We start from the raw sequence: 17,720 nt of genomic DNA, 5'->3' as shown, positions 1-17,720 counted from the left end.
TAAGTAAAGCTCTGGCGTCCTTGTGCACTTGTGTATTAAGCATACTTCTCAGGGTATGACAGGCTGGTTCCTCCGACGCTGTCTTCCGGCCAAGGCAGAGCTTTAAGTAGCCCATCTTGCCTGCCTTCTGTCGGTAAGGGATTGATGCACGCTGCCAGGTAGTGCGGCTTTCAAGAAGAAGCGAGGGAATTTTCGGGAGAGTTGCTGAAGGCACACTGTATCATGTAAAAAAAAAAAAAAAGGGGTATGGAGGAGGACAGGAAGAGGAATATAACCTGTGGGACAGCGGGGCTAAAATTAGTTAAAGATCTCCGAGAGAGACAGAGATATGAAACATCTGCATGGATGTGGAAAGGAAAGTGCGTGTGTTTGCCAACAAACATGCCTTTGTGTATCAGTGCACAGATACACGCACAGCATCCAGGGACAAGATCCAAGTATCTCTCCTGCCTTTCCCCTCCCTGAAACATACGATTGTGTGGGAAGTACAAGCACACGCACACGCGCGCGCACACACACACACACACACACACACACACACAGAGGAGCGACGTGACTTTGAGAAGCTGAATTACATTACCAGCGCTCCAAAAACGCTTACACTTCCTCAATTCTCCTCCCTGTTCTCTATTAACAAATTAGAGGGATGAGCAAGAGAGTGCGCCAAAACACCTGATACAGTCTAAAACTGATTTCCCAAAGGTGGAAGTGCGAATATTGATTTTTGGACATGTCTCCGCTGAGAAGTTTCCAGAGAGAAAGAGTGGGCGGAGGGGGGCTCTCAGAAGTGGTAAATGTGGCTAGCAGCAGTGTATAAACCAAACCAAGGGTTAACAGCGGAGGGTCACGGTCCAACTAGGATCCATCTGGCAAAGAAGACATGCGGTTACTTCACCCCGTCGCCTCCACTTCCTCCCGCCAACCCCCATTCCCCATTCCCTCTTCCATCCCTCTCTCTCTCTCTCCATTCCCTCCATCCTTGGAGAACATTTGGAAAATAAATTGCGTCATTCTGAATGTAATCGGCTGCTTGTTACTGCCAGAGTTTCTCTGTCCCTGCCCTTCTCTGTTTCTTTCTTTCATTTGTTTTCTTTTTTTTTTTTTTTTCTCACTTTACATCTGGTCTCCATTAAGGCACCTCTGTCCGCTTTTGGTTGTCCCTCGGTGAAATACATGCAGAGATGGAATAACTGCATTGTACTGGGGGATCGGGGGGTAAACACTGTGAGGGATACTGTACCTCGCCCCCCCTTCCCCTCTCATCTCCTCTCTTCCCGACATGGTTTATATTTTATTAAACATGGCTCAGGCATGTCTCCTTTTAATGAAAGGCAGGAGTGTGTGTGTGTGTGTGTGTGTGTGTGTGTGGAAGGGGGGGTCTGGCCGTCTGCTATGTGGTGTGCTGAGGGAAGGGAAAGGGAAAAAAAGGAGGACTAAAAGATGGGGGGAAGAAGAGCAAACATGAAGAGCGACAGTTTACCATAGGGATAAAAATTTTAAAAAAAAGGAAGATTACCTATCTAAACAAAGAGAGGAATGGTAGTGGGATGGGAAAAAATAAGCTGTGAGAGATAGCAAATTGTAAAGGAACAAAAAGTGACTAATGAAAGACGAAAAAGGGGAGACATTTGTGGTAAACCAACCACAAAGACTGAGACAAGGAATTATTTGAGGGGAAGCGGAATTGGTAAGGCTTGAAGAGGAGACGGATGTGCGATATTCAAAGGAGACTGTCCAGTGGAACAAGCGCTAATTTACAGAATACAGTAAAGCATATGAAATAATAACTAGACGTGGCAGAAGGAAGGAAGACATGAGGACAGATGAAGCGAGGGAGAGCAAGATGGAGGGGCAAAACACAGAATGATGGTGGGATACAGAGAGGATGAAGGGAAAGATGGATAGAGAGAAAGGATGGACAGAAACAAGGGCTGAATAGAAAGCACTGAGAACATCAGACGCTCATGACAGATGAAGGAGAGCTATACTGCCAAGACGTGAAGTATGAAACAGCGCAAGAGCAGAGGAACGATGTAAGACTTAGAAGTGGCAATCCCACTTGGTTTTGAAGCCAACTGGCATTTCAACCCGCTGACGGCAACAACAACAACAACAAAAAAAAGGCATTTCTTGATAGACTGCCATTATTGTATGAGGCTGCAAAACTTTGGAACTGCAATGCTAAAATTAAGATGAAAAAAAAAAAAATCACAGATTTCAAGGAAGGTGTTCCCTAGAAATACCCTAAATTTATTTTTAAAACCATATAACCCATAATCATCATAATCATCTGCACAGAGGAACAATGTGCAACTGTGTGCTGTCTGCAGCGACATGTTGAAGGAAAGGAAAATGAAAACCATCATAGATCTGTAAATCTTCCCAAGGATTTTTTTTGTTCTGTTGACACCAAAAGTATAACAATGCACTTACAGAATTTCTTCAATTTATTATAACACATCTTGTAAACAGTGGCCAATAATGGTGCACGTTGCTGACTGTTGCATTAAAGTGTGAGACTAGCAGCTGAACCGGCTTCATCAAACAAGTTGAATGTTTGGTTGCTTAAAGAGCTACACCTACCAGTATGACTCATACAGGACGAAGATGCTGTTTCCGCCAAATGAGATCTTGTTGCTATGTTTCTATTCCTGCTTCTATTCACATTCTGTCCCATAGTCGATAGTCGATAAATGCTTGAAATAATGATCGCCACCTTGGATTTTGTCAAAAAAAACGGGCTTCAGTATACAGCCATGGAAACAATGGGGTCACCCCTTCTGGTTCCTATATGATTTCAAAGCCTGAGAGGCAAACAAGAGAGGGGAGGAAACATGGAGAACTGCAGGACGATGAGGAGGAATGGAGGGAGATTTTCCTCAGATAGACACTCAGAGGGTGAGGAAGGAAGGAGAGAGACAAGAAGAAGAAGAAGAAGAAGAAGAAGAGGGGTGGATATTATTTGTTTTCAACTCCCCTCACACCCCTGCCCCTCCAACTGGCCCGGCACTGCTGGTTGTGCTTTGTCCTGATAAGAACCAGTGACAGCCAGACACACACACACACACACACACACACACACACACTATATATATATATATGTATATATATATTTTTTTTTTTTTTTTCTATACACACACACACACACACACACACACACACACACACACACACACACACACACACACACACACACACACACACCCTGAACACAGAACACATACACACATGATTCTTCACACACAGTGAGCCCCTCAAGCACAGCGGCCTTGGCCCACAATCTGTGGGATGCCCTTCTCTAGAGAGAGAGAGAGAGAGAGAGAGAGAGAGAGAGAGAGAGAGAGAGAGAGAGTGTGTGTGTGTGTGTGTGTGTGTGTGTGTGTGTGTGTGTGTGTGTGTGTGTGTGTGTGAGACTGTTCTGTTCAGTGTCTGGGTACCAGCCAGTGTAAACACAGTGTGCCAGAATGTCACGGTCCGGGGCCTTCACACCTCTGTCACAAATAACCCTGCCAGCCATTGAGGGTGTGAGGGTGTGTGTGCGTGTGTGTGTGTGTGTGTGTGTGTGTGTGTGTGTGTGTGTGTGTGTGTGAGAAAAAGAGAGTGAGAAAGAGAGATTAACAGAGAAAGCATATGTTTGTGTGAATGTTTAAAAATGTGAGTATATCCTGAATGTGTATGCCCACGAGAGAGAGAGAGAGAGAGAGAGAGAGAGAGAGAGAGAGAGAGCATAAGATGTATTCTTATGCTTGGCTCTGTCTACAGCCTATATGGAGCCTGTCTTGTTAATGCAGAGTCTGGGGATAATGTGTCATACACTAATATTACATTCCAGTAATTGGCAACAGACAAGAAAGAGCGTGAAGGCTGATTTATAGCTCTGTGGTGACGTGTTGCCGTTTCTACACCGTGGTTGTCTGAGGCGGAGAGAGCATTTATAGCTCTGTGTTGGTGGGTTTGTGTGCAGACCGCTGAAACGCTAGACGACAGTGTCAAATTCTGTGCTAACAAAGCAGGGATAATAAAATGAAGCGATTGTGTTTGCATTCTCTGAAATCCCACATCAGTGTTTTAAGTCATTTGTTCTCATCATAAATTTAGTGACACCTGACAACTATGATATCCGAAATGAGCGAACCTTGTCGGCTGTTCTTTTTCGGCTCCGCAAACAGGTGTAAGCACAAAGTGGCCCGATAGACCAATTGCAGTTTTTGCATCACCCTATACACAGTTAGATCTCTGAAGAGCTGCAACTAAGCTACAGTGATGTTGCTTTATTTAATCTTTTTTTGTCTTTTATCGAGGAATACCTGCTAAGAAAAAGCAGGTGACACTGCTTAAATTAGGAGGTTAACTGTGTCACCACCTTCCAATCCAACTGAAACGCAATTCTTTCTCCAATGTTTCACTGTGGCAACTTCTCCATTACAACTATACTCTGAATATGAATCTATATGAGTCCAATCCAAAAGATATCGCATAATACTGCACATAGGCCTACATACTGCGCAAGTTAAAGTTACACTGAGGTTAAGACTGCCTTCCTAAAACATTCAGCATGTCCTTCTCACTGCATCTGCACAGGTTTTCCAAATTAGCAGGTGACCCCTTTACACTTCTTACTCCTGGTTAACATGTTTACACTGAGTTCAAATCCTGGATGGTGGTCTGATTGCAGGTCAGTGTAAAAGGGTTAATAGATACTGTATGTACTGCATATCTACAGCTGCACTTTAACACAAAAGTGTAAATTAGCCTTGAGAGAGAGAGCAGAGAATGCGTCTGTGTGGATCCACAAACACACTGCGCTAATGCTTTAAATGTGTTGATGCGAAGACCGTAATGCGTATAGTATGCGTGTGCAGGATATGGCTATAGTCTATACGCATTTTTATGGCATGTTAAGGTTGTTATTTTATGCATTCAGCAGATGTACACTATTTTAAACAGGGGTGAAGCTCAGCAGTCAAACAGAGGAGGGAGCTGAGGAGGGGGAGGAGGCGACACCATTTAACCCCTTGTGCATGCCTGCAGAGAGGAGAAGAGGAAAGGTGCTGAATTTACAAGGACGGGGGAAAAATGCATCACTGGAACCATACATTCCATGACACACAGGTGAGGAAAACATAATCGGCAATTAATGCAGAACAGAATGAAATGGAGAAGCTACTGTGAATGTCGAGGTACTTCGAAAATGTATTTCAAAATGCTTTGTAACAAATGACCATGTCTACAACTGTTAAAAAAATGGAATTCAGAAACAAGGCTGGGACAAAATACCTATTAAGATGTTAACGAATGTTGCATTTCCTTCAAAATAAAGTGCAAGAGTTAAGTTTGTTAATAACATTCACACCTGACAATGACCTGCCAGAAACTAGTTTGGGTGTTAATGCAAACTAAATAACCATACCTAGGTTTCATTACAGCAAGAGGCGCATGAAATGTTAACTTTATTTTGTTTGTAATGTTGATCATTCATCTGGACTTACGCTCAAAAAACAAACACCACAATTTAGGTCCCTCATTGGATAAAGGGACATCACCTTTCTGAGGTATGTCATAGAAAAACAGAAATATAACGGTTATTCTAACATATAACTTGCACCTTGACAATTAAATGTGCCCATCAAAAAAAAAAAAAAAAAAAAAAAAAAAAAAAAGAGAGATTTCTGTTTTTTTTCTTGTAGCCAAAAATATTTGGTAAGTTGGTTGTTGCAGTTATTAACTACGCCTCAAAATAATACTGCAGTGGAGGAGAGACAGACACACAGAGAAAGTGGTGGGAGAGACGGGAACTAGTGACAGCTAGAGAGTTAAAAACAACAACAAAGAAAGAAAGAAAAAGGCAGCTCCATAACCACAAATCTCAATCAGGCTAACCACCAGCTTGATTGCTGGGGTGAGAGTCTGCCTTGCTCCGCAGCAAAACAAACACGTAAGCATGTCTTAACATAGCTGAGCCCAGCCACCCTGAACATCGCCTGGCACTCATCAAGTCTTTGGCTCAGAATAGAAGTTTCTCTCCAGGGAGGAGCAAAGGAAGAGGAGGACGAGGAGGTGGAGGAGGAAGGATAAGGCAGTAGGGAGAAAGGAAGTGAGGAGGGTATGGCGATAAAGTGCCTTGAGGGGAAGTGGAGAAAGGTGAAAACACTGAGTAAATGAGAAAAGGAATTACATAGGAACGAGAACTTCCTTCCTCTGCTTCAGTCAACCCCCACCCTTCCTCTCAATTTTTTTTTTCCCCCCTCAAACTAAGTAACTCTTCCTGCTCTCCCGCAATTTTCCGCCCGGGCGCCCCTTAATTTGAGAATTTGTTTGTCGTGCCGTTGGAGGCATTGTTGATTTATGCATATTTGATTTGGAAATGTCACTCATTATATTTATTTCCTCCTTGCTTACTCTGTCTCGCCGTCGCCTCCTCTCTCTCCCTTCTCTCTCTTCCTTGACACACTCTGCTCATAAACAAACAGAACAAGACTTTTACTCCTTGGTTGGCTTGTTTTGTTTTTGTTTTGTTTTTGTTTTTTGTCGGATTTTTTTTTTATTTTTTTTTATTTATCCCCTTTTGTTTGTTTGCTTGCCTATTTTTTTTTTTTTTTTTTTTTTTACCCGCCAACTGCAACTACAAACTTATTCCATACGGTGCAATTTGGTCGAACCAATTACAGATGGGCGAGATAGCGCTGGTTAAGACCTTGTGATAGAAGAGGAAGGGGAGAAAACAGAGAGAGAGAGAGAGAAAGAAAAAAAAAAGTCCATCGACAGTGGTTGCCACGGCAACGCGAGAGTCAGATGCTGGAGGAGAAGAGAGCGAAACACTTGAAGAAGAGGGAAGAGGGAAGAAATTAAAGGGTTGTGAGAAAGTCAAAGGGAAAGAAAAAGTGTGAGGAGGCAGGAGAAAGAAAGCTCCTCAAAGTTGAATTGCTGTAAGTGGTTATTATATTATGGCTGAAGACATTGGTACACATTCATTTTTATTAACTATTACAAGCAGATACAAAACAACGTGGATGGAGCTATTGGCCTCCACGCTCTGCTTTATTGTAATGCCTGACCGTGAAAAAAAAAAAAAAAGAGGAGGCATTGAGTTGGACATGAGGAGCCACCTCTCGACCCCGTGTGAAAACTCCTGTCTGGCCTCTGATCACAGTCTGAAGAGGAGTCCTTTCCAAGCCTCTCAGCTGAAAGCAGGCAAAGGTCTGAGAGAAATGTCTGCTATCAAGTGAGCATAGAGCGCTCTGTTATTTTGACCACTGCTATTTGGACTGGGCAAACCCAAAGTGTAGCAGAAAGGATTGATTATTGATTAAGGGCACACATATTCAGGCATGAATGCACAAGTGTAAGCACACGCACTCACAAACACACACACACACACATGCATGCAGACGGACAGACGGACGGTACTTCTGAGCCTAGCCTACAATTTTACACAAGAACAGGGCAAGACAAGACTACAGAGAGATAACACACACACATACACACACACTGATTGCATGCCAAATCATCCTCCCTTGACCAGCACATAGAGGCAATACCACAAGGTCTTTTTCCTTTCTATATAACACACACAGAGGAAGAGAGAGGAGTGAAGGTGAGGACAAAGGAGAAGGAGAAGAGAGGAACAACAGAGATGGGGTGAATGAGCTTCAGAGGTGTGTGGGGCGGGGTGGGGATGGGTTAGGAAAGAGAGGGAGAGAGGGAGAGAGAAAGAGAGATGAGCTGAGGAGAGGAGAGGAGAGGAGAGGGACAAGCCTAGCCTACAGGAAGAGCTGTACTTGGTGGGGCATTGAGAGCGCAACTAATGGATATGGCAGCCAGGAGAAGGATGATGAATGACTCTGTGTGTGTGTGTGTGTGTGTGTGTGTGTGTGTGTTTGTGTGTGTATGTGTGTAAAATGTTTACACTTTTGTGCACAAGACACAAACATCACTTGTGTTTGTGAGTGTGACTGTGTGCGTGACTGTGTGTGTGTGTGTGTGTGTGTGTGTGTGTGTGTGTGTGTGTGACAGTGCAGATGATGGATTCTGTAGCAGAGCATGTGGCCGGTGGTTTCTTGGGCAGACAAGGTGGCAGGAGAGGTCTCTCTGTCCACATGCCACTGACAGCCAGTCTGTCTATTCCTCTCTCTCTCTCTCCCTCTCTCTCTCTCTCTGAATCTCCTTCTCTTCCTCTCCATCCATCTGTCTCCGTCTTTGTCATGCTCTCTCTCTGTTCTTATCCATCCATTTTATTGCAAGTCCTCTACCTCTCATCATACTGCACCCGAAATATCATTTTAAATCAACTCTCAAAAGATGCACTTGCAAGTAAAAATAAGATGCTAATCTGTGCTACATCGAATTTTGAGTTACATTTTCCCAAATATTTCACATTGGCATGCTGAAACTGAAATAACTGTGCATGCAGACACACACACACAGGCCCTGTTCTTACATGTGAGGCCAGTGCTGGTATTCAAATTGTCTATCCTGTCATTGCCATTCACTAGTATTACCACTCTTTTTATATGTTTACTTGCAATCTTCGTCCTGCCTGCCTGCCTGCCTTCCTCTGTTTCTCCCTCCATCGCTGCAGGCCTTTCCTGTTTATCCATCCGTTGCCCCTCTGGCCTCTCTCAACTCGAAGTGTGCTAGCCAGCGCTCTCCCCATGTCTTGCAGATGGGAGCACTAATCCGCTAACGTTAGCTCTGTGAGGCGTGAAGGCTGGGCCCCCGTGTTGTTTTGGATGAGGACGGTGGCTGCGGTTAGCATGCTAGATTTACGGCTGCTGCACAGTTCCAGTGGAGGGTAGAGATAAAGATGAGAATAATTGGATAAAGGATGGACCAATTAATAAACGTAATTCAGGCCAGCCAACCAGGGGGCTTTAATCTGGATGGAGATAACACAGAGAGTCGGACTACAAACATGAGGAGATAGGGCAGAACTGTGTGTATCTGTGTGTGTTGCGTCTATCAGACAAACCACAAGCATGACTGTCAGTCATTTGGGACTGTGATGGATTTACACCCATAAACCCTGTGAGAAGATGTATTTGAGCGTGTGTTTGTCTGCGTCTCAATATATGCACGGCTGTGTTTCTGTGTGTATGAGCAAGAGAGAGAGAGAGGCAAAACCTCTGTGCACACATTAACGTGTGTTTGTGTGTGTGAGTGTGTGTGCCCATCACCGCCTTCTTGTATACACTATGGCAGTTGACAAACACACTTGTTATGCTCCGTGCATCGCCCGTTCCAGCCGCCACTCTGCACGATTGATATTAGCTTTTATGCTAATGTAGCATTTGGCTATGTTAGAACAAGGCAGTATTTCCATAGACAGTCATTCATTCCGGCCTGCTTATGGCCTTATGGGCCAAGACAGAGTTACTGCTGCACAGTACACAAGCTGTTGTCAATGTGCCAAGAGCCGCTATCACACATACAGACTACAGACACACAGCAGGGTGATATGAGGAAACCCTGAGGAGAAAGCCGCAGAAAGTGTGAGGGAGTGAGGGTGAAGGTGTTAATGTATGTGTGCAGCATGTAAAGCTATAGTTTCTATATGTACATGTAATTGAGAATAGGCTTGGCTAAAAACCTGCCATTGGCTGATGTGACTGAAAACAGCATTTCTGTTATCGTGGCCAAGTAAAGCAGTCTTCCAAATGCCTTATAGACAGAAGAACTGAGGCTTTCATATGCTAAGTAGTTTATCTGAAATATTAAATATGGGGAAATATGACAGCTCTGATATTACTAATTGACAAAAAATAGCTACCCAGCATTCACCAAGTCTCCTACTCAAAATGATCCCTCAAATCACTTCAACTGACGCTGCAGGTTTTCAACACTATATCCAAATACAATCATCTCTCCATAGCCAATGGAGTGACCAGTGGATGGCTAGGCAAGCTGTTCCTGCATCCACAGGTGAATCAGCTGTGAGTATCCACAGTTACTTTGCCAATGTGAGAAATGTCAGACCCTAAGGGTCCTGTAAAACACTAGCTTGCACTGCATTGCATTCTGTACCACAAATTCTGTCATATAATGCATAGATTTTGGACGGTCAATAATCTTTATCTCCCCCAGTTGAAACATTTGTCATCATGTTCCATAGTGTACATTGCATAACTTCCCCATATCGTGCAGCTCTAGACTGGATTACAGCGCTTTGGCTACCACAATGGCACTAATAGATGTGAATACTTGGATTAGTGTAATAATGGTAATATCTGTGAGTCTTCTCAATTTAAAAGTCTTATGTGTTACTCTGTTTCAGCAGAAGTGGGATAGACTGGCAGGCAGGAGGAGGCATGACACTCACCTCTGAGATGTTGACACGTCCCTCCTGGAAAGAGCAGTCGTTGGCGTTCTGGGTGCACATATGGCGGTACTTACACCAGTGGCACGGGAACGAGCCGTTCACACAAGACAGGCATCTGAAACAGGGAGGGAGGGATGAGAGGAGACAGTTAGGGAGTTCACAGGCTGACCTGTAGTCATAACTGATGAGCTTTCATAATTTATTGGAACGCATCGCTGCTTCGTTTGACACGGCGTACAGCAGAGAGTGACAGGAAGGATGGGAGAGAGAGAAAGAGGGGGGGTGCTGCAAAATTTGCATGTGACAAAAAGAAAGATTGACTTTGTACCAGTCACTTTTCAAGTGTGTTAGCCAAAAATAGACAGCTTGATAAACTGGATGGTGGTCTGCAGCATATTATTTTGAGTAAGAAATAAGGAACATGCTTACTTCTTTTGAATGTGGTTCACACTTCAGCTATTTATAGCCAGTTTGAAGAGCACACAGTGGTAGATAATGAATAGGATATTCTGATATGGTCTCAATAAAATTTCATAATGTGACCATTTATCTGTGCCTTCACAAATCTATTTTGGTTGAATAGTCTCTTTTATCATATTAGGTGTTATCATATCAAAGAGTACAGAATGAAGTAACAGTAGGCAGGTTAAAATGAAAGCAATGTAAAAAATAAATAAATAAATGGTGGCTTCATGAAAACATGATTGGGTTACAGAGCATGCGGTATGTGAAGTAGAACTGCAAAAATCCACTTACTGACTCTAGTATCATATCATACAGGACTCGCTGAATTAAAAATATCTACGCTGTTATACTCTTTCCTCTGTAATCTTTACCCTTCGACTAACCATTCAGCGTCTGTCTATTTATCATCTACAGTCAAATACCGCCTTTTCCCATCCTGTCTGTAACTCCTTTCTTCCTCACCTTTCATCCTCCCGTCTTCCCTCCTATCTATCAAGTGTCCTAACCATCCAATCAGCACTCTCTACTCTCCTGTGACTTTATCACTGTCTGGTACACATTCAATGAACAGCCTCACAATCGGCCAACTCTCTGCATATATTTCCCCTCTTTCTATATATCTGCTGTCTCGTTTCCTCCACCCATTCAGCCTGAGCCTTCCTCCCTCCCCCTCCCTCCCACCCCCCCGAGCCCCCCTTCTCTCTCACTCTATCTATCCCTTTCATTCCCTGCCGTTCCGTTTTAAAAAGCTCTCTCCTGTTCTTTGTCTAGAGCTCTCTTTCATCCGTGGGGCTAAGAGTGCTCCACCATTTTAAATTCACCTGCTTTAGCTGAGGCGAGGTGAGGAGAGACGGGGCAAAAGAAAGAGTGGGGAGAAAGAAGAGAGGGAAAGAGAGAGAGAGAGAGATCAAAAGCAGGTGGATTTCCCTGGGAGAGGTGGAGACGCCAGGTATCGTGGGAGAGGGAGAGAGGGGATGATGTAGCCCGCAAGGCTCTGCGTGGGTGTCTCGTGGGAGAGGGAGGCAACAATAGGTTGGCAGTTGGGACGTGAGCCTCTCTCTCTGTGTGTGTGTGTGTGTGTGTGTGTGTGTGTGTGTGTGTGTGTGTGTACATATTCACGTCTGATGGGAGAATGGAGGAGTATCAGACAGGTTCAAGAGCCTAGTTTATCAAAACCGCCTCACATTAGTGGTCTGCTCTTGACCCCCGGTTTTGTCAATTGCAACTGAATCCTCTGCAACACTATTTGCTACCTCATTTATGCATGCGGCCCTGTCTAATGTGGTCATGATAAGTTTACAAACACAGTGAGTATTTCATCAGACAACTTATTAGAGACCTTTGTGCCAAGTACATATTTCAGTTTCAGAATTACTTTACTCTTGTTATGAAATTCTGCATTTATTGTTTGGGTGAACATATACTTTATTAAAATAATATCAAAATGGCACATTAAAGGCAGTCTAAGAAAGAAAAGTGTAAATCCAGAACAGTGACCAAGTGGGTAGAGAAGTTCCAACATGTGAGCTGATTTGTATGCAACAACATCTGCCACGCATAAATTCACACATCTGTCTGAATCGATATGGGCGAGCTCCTGACGAGCTCTCGAGTGCGTTTTAACCCATGTAAAATGGCAGCTACCCGTCCCCTTATCCGCATAAAAAATGAGGGCTTTAACTCTTGCGCTCTGAGATGGGGCCCATATACGAATCCATCAAACCCCGACGTGGATTCATTTGGATCAATTAGGGCCGCTCGTTTGTTAGGTGCGCTCTTTAAGCGATCGTTTCCAGCCCAGACCCCTCCTTTTGAGCGAGATCAGAGGCTGGAGCTTAATTCAATCCCACTGCTGCTTTAATTGACCAATTTAGCATTGTGCTGAGAGAAGCTGTCCATTTAGAATGAGGGATGGGCGGCTAAGGAAATAACAGGCCTCTTAATCCCACACAAGAGCGAGTGGGAGATTTGTCAATGTTGGCAACAAATGGAGGGAAAGTGATTAGGCTACGCTAGGTCAGGTTAGCATAGTGTGTCTGGCCTCAAAAAGCAGATCTTGTATTTTGGCTAGGTGTTTTATTTCCCGTTACTTGAAAAGATGCTGGAAAAGGGCCTCGACGCGCTGCACAAAAGGGAAGATAACGTCGATGAATGACAAATGAACTTGGGGCAAGTTAGTCATGAGGCTCGTTGTGCACCTTGTTAGCATATGTTAGCTTTGCAACGATCACTTCTTTGAATTTCAAAGACCCTCTTTTTTTTGTTGTTGGGGCCCCAGCAATGGATCACTGCTCATCAAACCACAATACATCACCAACTTAGCACAGCAGGTAACCAGAACCAAGCAATGAACCGTACAATGTACAGTCAGTAGTTCACGCCCAAACACCAGCCACCACATCTATCGCTGATCCCCGCTAATGCCTTTTATCCGAATTTTATCTTTTATTCATGTCAAATCAACGTTGTTAGTGTAACAGCGATGTTCAAATAATTGGCAAAATGTCAGCATGCGACCACCTCCAAAAATCTGTGATTATTATGTTTACCCTCTTTGAAGAAGACGGTGCCGTGAATGCATCATGTGATCCACCAAAGGCCAGCCGTTGGGCCTGTGTGACAACCCCTGATGCCCACACTTTGGTTCCTGGAAGTAACTAGAGCCCCCTGTCATGAGTCGCCCCGGGATTTCAAAATCTCTCTTTTAGTGAGGACACAAACCCTTTCAAGCAGGGCCCACCCAAGGCCATTCGGGGATGTTCGATGAGTCTATTTCTTTTGTCCGGGGGTGGGCTCCTTTCTTCAGACCCCCTGGTAACTCCCTCCTTCCTGTCACTCACCATAGTCCATATCCACTCAAAACCCCTCGGCGGCTGCAGACACACTCCCCGTATGGCCACGCTCATGATGCTAATTTAATCCATTCATATTCAGATGCTAATCGAGCTACGCTAGCTTTGGAGCAGCGGTGGGTTTTTTTAGCCCCTACACAATAGGCTGTGATTTTCTCTCCTTCTCTCTCCCTGGTCGATTTGGAGTGCTAAACACAATCCCGTCTCCTTGTGAGGTGCGTTTGACACCCCTGCACTTGGAGAAATGAGTTACTTATTGGCTACTATTCATTTCAAAGAAGTGGAGCTGAAAGATTTAATGGTCCTCTGGAATAATCTATCCTGTCATTACTGAGTGCCTCCAATGCTTTTTGCAGGAAAACTATCACACTGGGAGATAATATGTATGCATACATTAATCTATAACTGTCTGTCTGAGTGCTCAGTTTGCTGTAAACATGTAGCCTAGAGCAATCTGAGTATGTCTGCCAATGTTAAGGTCAAATGTTGTGTGGGAACTGGCAGACAAAAGGAATCCCAAATGGTAAAACTTTGATTGTACGTTGCTTTACTTAGTTTCAGCTGGATCGGTGCCGTAAAACCTCTTTCAAATTGCATTCTAATTCCCTGCATCTTTACTTCCACCCAGCTCCCTCAACATCAATCTCTTCTTACTTTTGTGACAGAGATTTAATTCAATATACTTTTTTTTTCTCTCTGTCTATGAGCTAAATTAGTCTATAAGCACCCTCAATCACACAACAAATGAACCAGTGACTGCCTGAGACACATTAACCACGGTGAGAAAGGTGCTTCATACTGCCTTACATAGACATTTAAACTCAAATTCATTGCCAGACTATCCACCCTATCTTTAATAAACGGGGGGCTGTGGAATGAGAAAAAGCATATGGAAATATTTAATTAAGGAGCAATCATGGCCGTGGGTGATTTTCTATTTCAATCTCGGCAACCCTTAAACTGAAACAGTGGGATTTCTAATTAGATTAATACCACTATGCAAATTTATGGCATTTTTTAAAAGGCAAGGGCCACGACGTAATCAGCTGAGTAAATAAGAGAGAGGGGGAGTGTGTGTTTTCAGGCTGGGGGGTGGGTGTCACGGTGTGGGTGTAGACTGTAAAGAAAAATTAGGGGACATTCCGATGTTGTGCTCAGTTTTTTGCTTCCCACAAGGTAATCTTGAATTAGCCGAATACATATTGTGGGATATAGAAGAGTACAGTGGGAATTCAAGAATGGACAGATCATGCATGTAACTTCTGTTGGTTGGAAATGCACGTTTATTTCTGTGTTACGAGCATGCATCAGCACGTAAAAAGCCTGCAGTACTTCATGTCTTAGCCCATCAGAGGAGAACTTATCTCTGTAAACAATGATCAAGCAGTCTGGAAATAGAGCCTTGTGTCTGGCCATGTGGGCCCAGAGTCATTATGCCAACAACATTACGGATCTGATCTCATCAGACGCCACACGCTGATGCCCGGGGGGCATGGCGGGTACCCGGGCAGGAGCGCCAGCTCCAAATGGAATTCTCGTCTCAGAATCTCTCTTCGCCATCAGCATCGGAGTCGTGGTTGAAGACGCAACGTGCCATATCCGTAACTTCATTAAACGTGTCCATTACATCACTCGGAAGCTGTATTAGATCAGCCGAGGGAGCGGATTTAATCAGAGTTCATCAGGCTAATGTCCTCAAATGGGTGACTTTCTCATCTGCGTCACTTGCTGTCACATTTTTTTCATGCATCCATTCGAGGGCCACTCCTACGATGAGGAATTGGTATCTTTACATGTTGCAATTTGTATCCAGAGGGTTTGTAACTGATGTACCCTAAACGGTAAAAGGCAGTGGGGGTTGGCACACGCATCATGAGGTCCTTATGGGAGTTGAATTAACCGTGAGTTGACATTGTAAAGCACCACACCCTTAACCAGCTGAGCTAATCAGCGTTGTTGCGGCAGGGGATTTGTGTATGAGGGCAGGGAGAAGGGGGAAGGCTAGGATAGAGGTCACAGTAACGGATTAGGTGTCCGAGACATCCAGGGCTTCAATGAGCTGTAAGTGACAGAGCAGAGCGAGGTGTGAGCGTGCATGTCTATGTGTGTGTACGAGTGTGTGGACAATTCTCGAAGGAGGCTCATCTAACATCCAGAGGGGAGTAAGGATGGAGCTCTGCGGTACCCCAGGGGCCTACTAGCCATCTGCTGCCCTGAGGCTAATACCCCAGCAGACGCCTCGGCCTACCCTGGATCAGCCATGGATGGGTAGGAGGGGGGGCTGGGGAGGGGCTGGAGGCATCTCTTAACCCGGCAGGGTGCATGGGGCTTGGGGCAGGGCTGACCGAGAGGTGTGGCTTCATGTGTGGTGTAGATTTTCAGCAGAAGGTGCATTACGGGGGGGCAGAGAACTATGATTGGTCAGAAAGCTGAGGGCGTTTGGAGTGTGAAGGAGACTGACTCAGTGAAAAAAGGCTGATCATAGATTTAAGCAGTGAGGTCTTTTTTAGTCACACTGTTGAAGTGCACCGCCTTGATTTTTTTTTTGTGTGTGTGTGTAAATGAGTACAAAATTGCAAAAAGTTTCAACTATTTGTTTTATCAAGTGGAGAAGCGAATAGGCGCAAGTGAGCTTTGAGTTTGTTTGGGAGGCATTACGGCATACCGTCATGTGTAATGAATTAATCATCGAAGTATCATTAGGGTGTACCGTGGGTTATGATAATAAGTCTAGAATTACCATCTCATATCCCAATCGTTTCTCATACACGGCACATTCGATTTTTCACTCCGACGGTAACACAAGCCTCCTGTGGAGGTCGGAGGGGGGGTGGGATGAGTATGTGTGCGTGTGTGTGAGTTTGTGTGAGTGTCCCCACATCCTCGCCATATCTCCAGTTACATGAAACAACCCAGGGGGGAAGTGGACAGAGAGATCGTGACCCAAAAGAAAAGGATGGACCGCAAAGAATAACCAAAAACAGCCACGGTTGCTCGCCCCAAAGCATCCTACAAATGGAAGAGTTAACATAAATAGCGTAGACATTTCAACTTACGACTGGTGGACGCTGCAGTTGTAGAAGACAAAGTCGACACTGGCAAACTTCTTGCCCGTCTCCTTGGACTTGAGATAGAGCTTCACCACCCGCTTGTCACCTGCACAACACATACACATGGATACACAATTAATAAATAAAAATAGGGAAATATTTGAAGTGAGTTTTATTTCAAATTGCTATTCGGTTTGTTTTTAAACCGTATTAATGAAATTCATATCCAAATAGTTCAAAAACAATAACTAATTCCTTGCTTGAAATGTTATTTTCCAAAGGGATTCTTCTTGTCGCCATGTGTCAGCCATAAAATTAGGGTGATACCTTTTTCTAGAAGGTGTCACAAAGTGAAGTGGACAATCTAAATTTCAAAACAAACTACAAGGTATTACGTGATGTAACAAAATCCAATTTAAAATTTGCATTCCTCTTCAGACCTGAGCAAGCGGCACAGGCACACACACAAAAAGACGCTGTAGCCGAGCAACGCACCACTCATGTCACACCCGCAGTGGGGTGGCATTAAAAATAGCAACACCAATCAGTGCTTGGATGCCAGAGCTGATGAGAACTCCTAATGGGGCATAATGGGTTTGAAGAAAACTACTGAGATGTCGCTTTGTGGAAACTTAGAGCGCACAACCTGACACGTCTTTGGTGCTTTGAATGCAGATAGCAATCATGTTTTTTTCATCACTGCGGTGTGACAGAATTGAACATGAAACGGTGCATAATGTTGGGGAAGAAAAGATGGTAGATATTTTTAAATATGGCAATACACCGCACTGAAGTTACTGCTTTGAAAATAAGTTGCAAGCGTAACAAATGTTTTATTCTATTATTATGAGAAAAATCAAACTGACAACAGTACATACTGCATGGTAATGGGGATTCAAAAACACTGCTACATACAGAGGATTAATTCAGGCTTCTGCTTTGAAAGGGACTGGACGAGTGTTATTGGCGGTGACAAGATATTCTGGATATAGATTCAGTGAGCAAGTCATCCAGTAACATTTAGATGCAGTTCTGGTC

At 44.1% G+C, this 17,720-nt stretch overlaps 1 protein-coding gene across 1 annotated transcript in view; it reads right to left on the bottom strand.

Moving 5' to 3' along the window:
* Positions 1–17,720, bottom strand: part of plxna1b (plexin A1b) — a 226,067-nt gene that overhangs the window by 81,333 nt on the left and 127,014 nt on the right. The window contains exons 8-9 of the mRNA XM_030051792.1: positions 16,689–16,788; positions 10,316–10,430 (exon numbers count right to left, since the gene is read on the bottom strand). Of these exons, the coding sequence (XP_029907652.1) occupies positions 10,316–10,430; positions 16,689–16,788 (215 nt within the window). The remainder of the gene's footprint in view (positions 1–10,315; positions 10,431–16,688; positions 16,789–17,720) is intronic.

The sequence above is a fragment of the Myripristis murdjan genome, chromosome 5, assembly GCF_902150065.1.
Source record: "Myripristis murdjan chromosome 5, fMyrMur1.1, whole genome shotgun sequence".
NCBI classification, from domain to species: Eukaryota; Metazoa; Chordata; class Actinopteri; order Holocentriformes; family Holocentridae; genus Myripristis; species Myripristis murdjan.
This window is presented reverse-complemented; position numbering and strand designations above follow the sequence as displayed.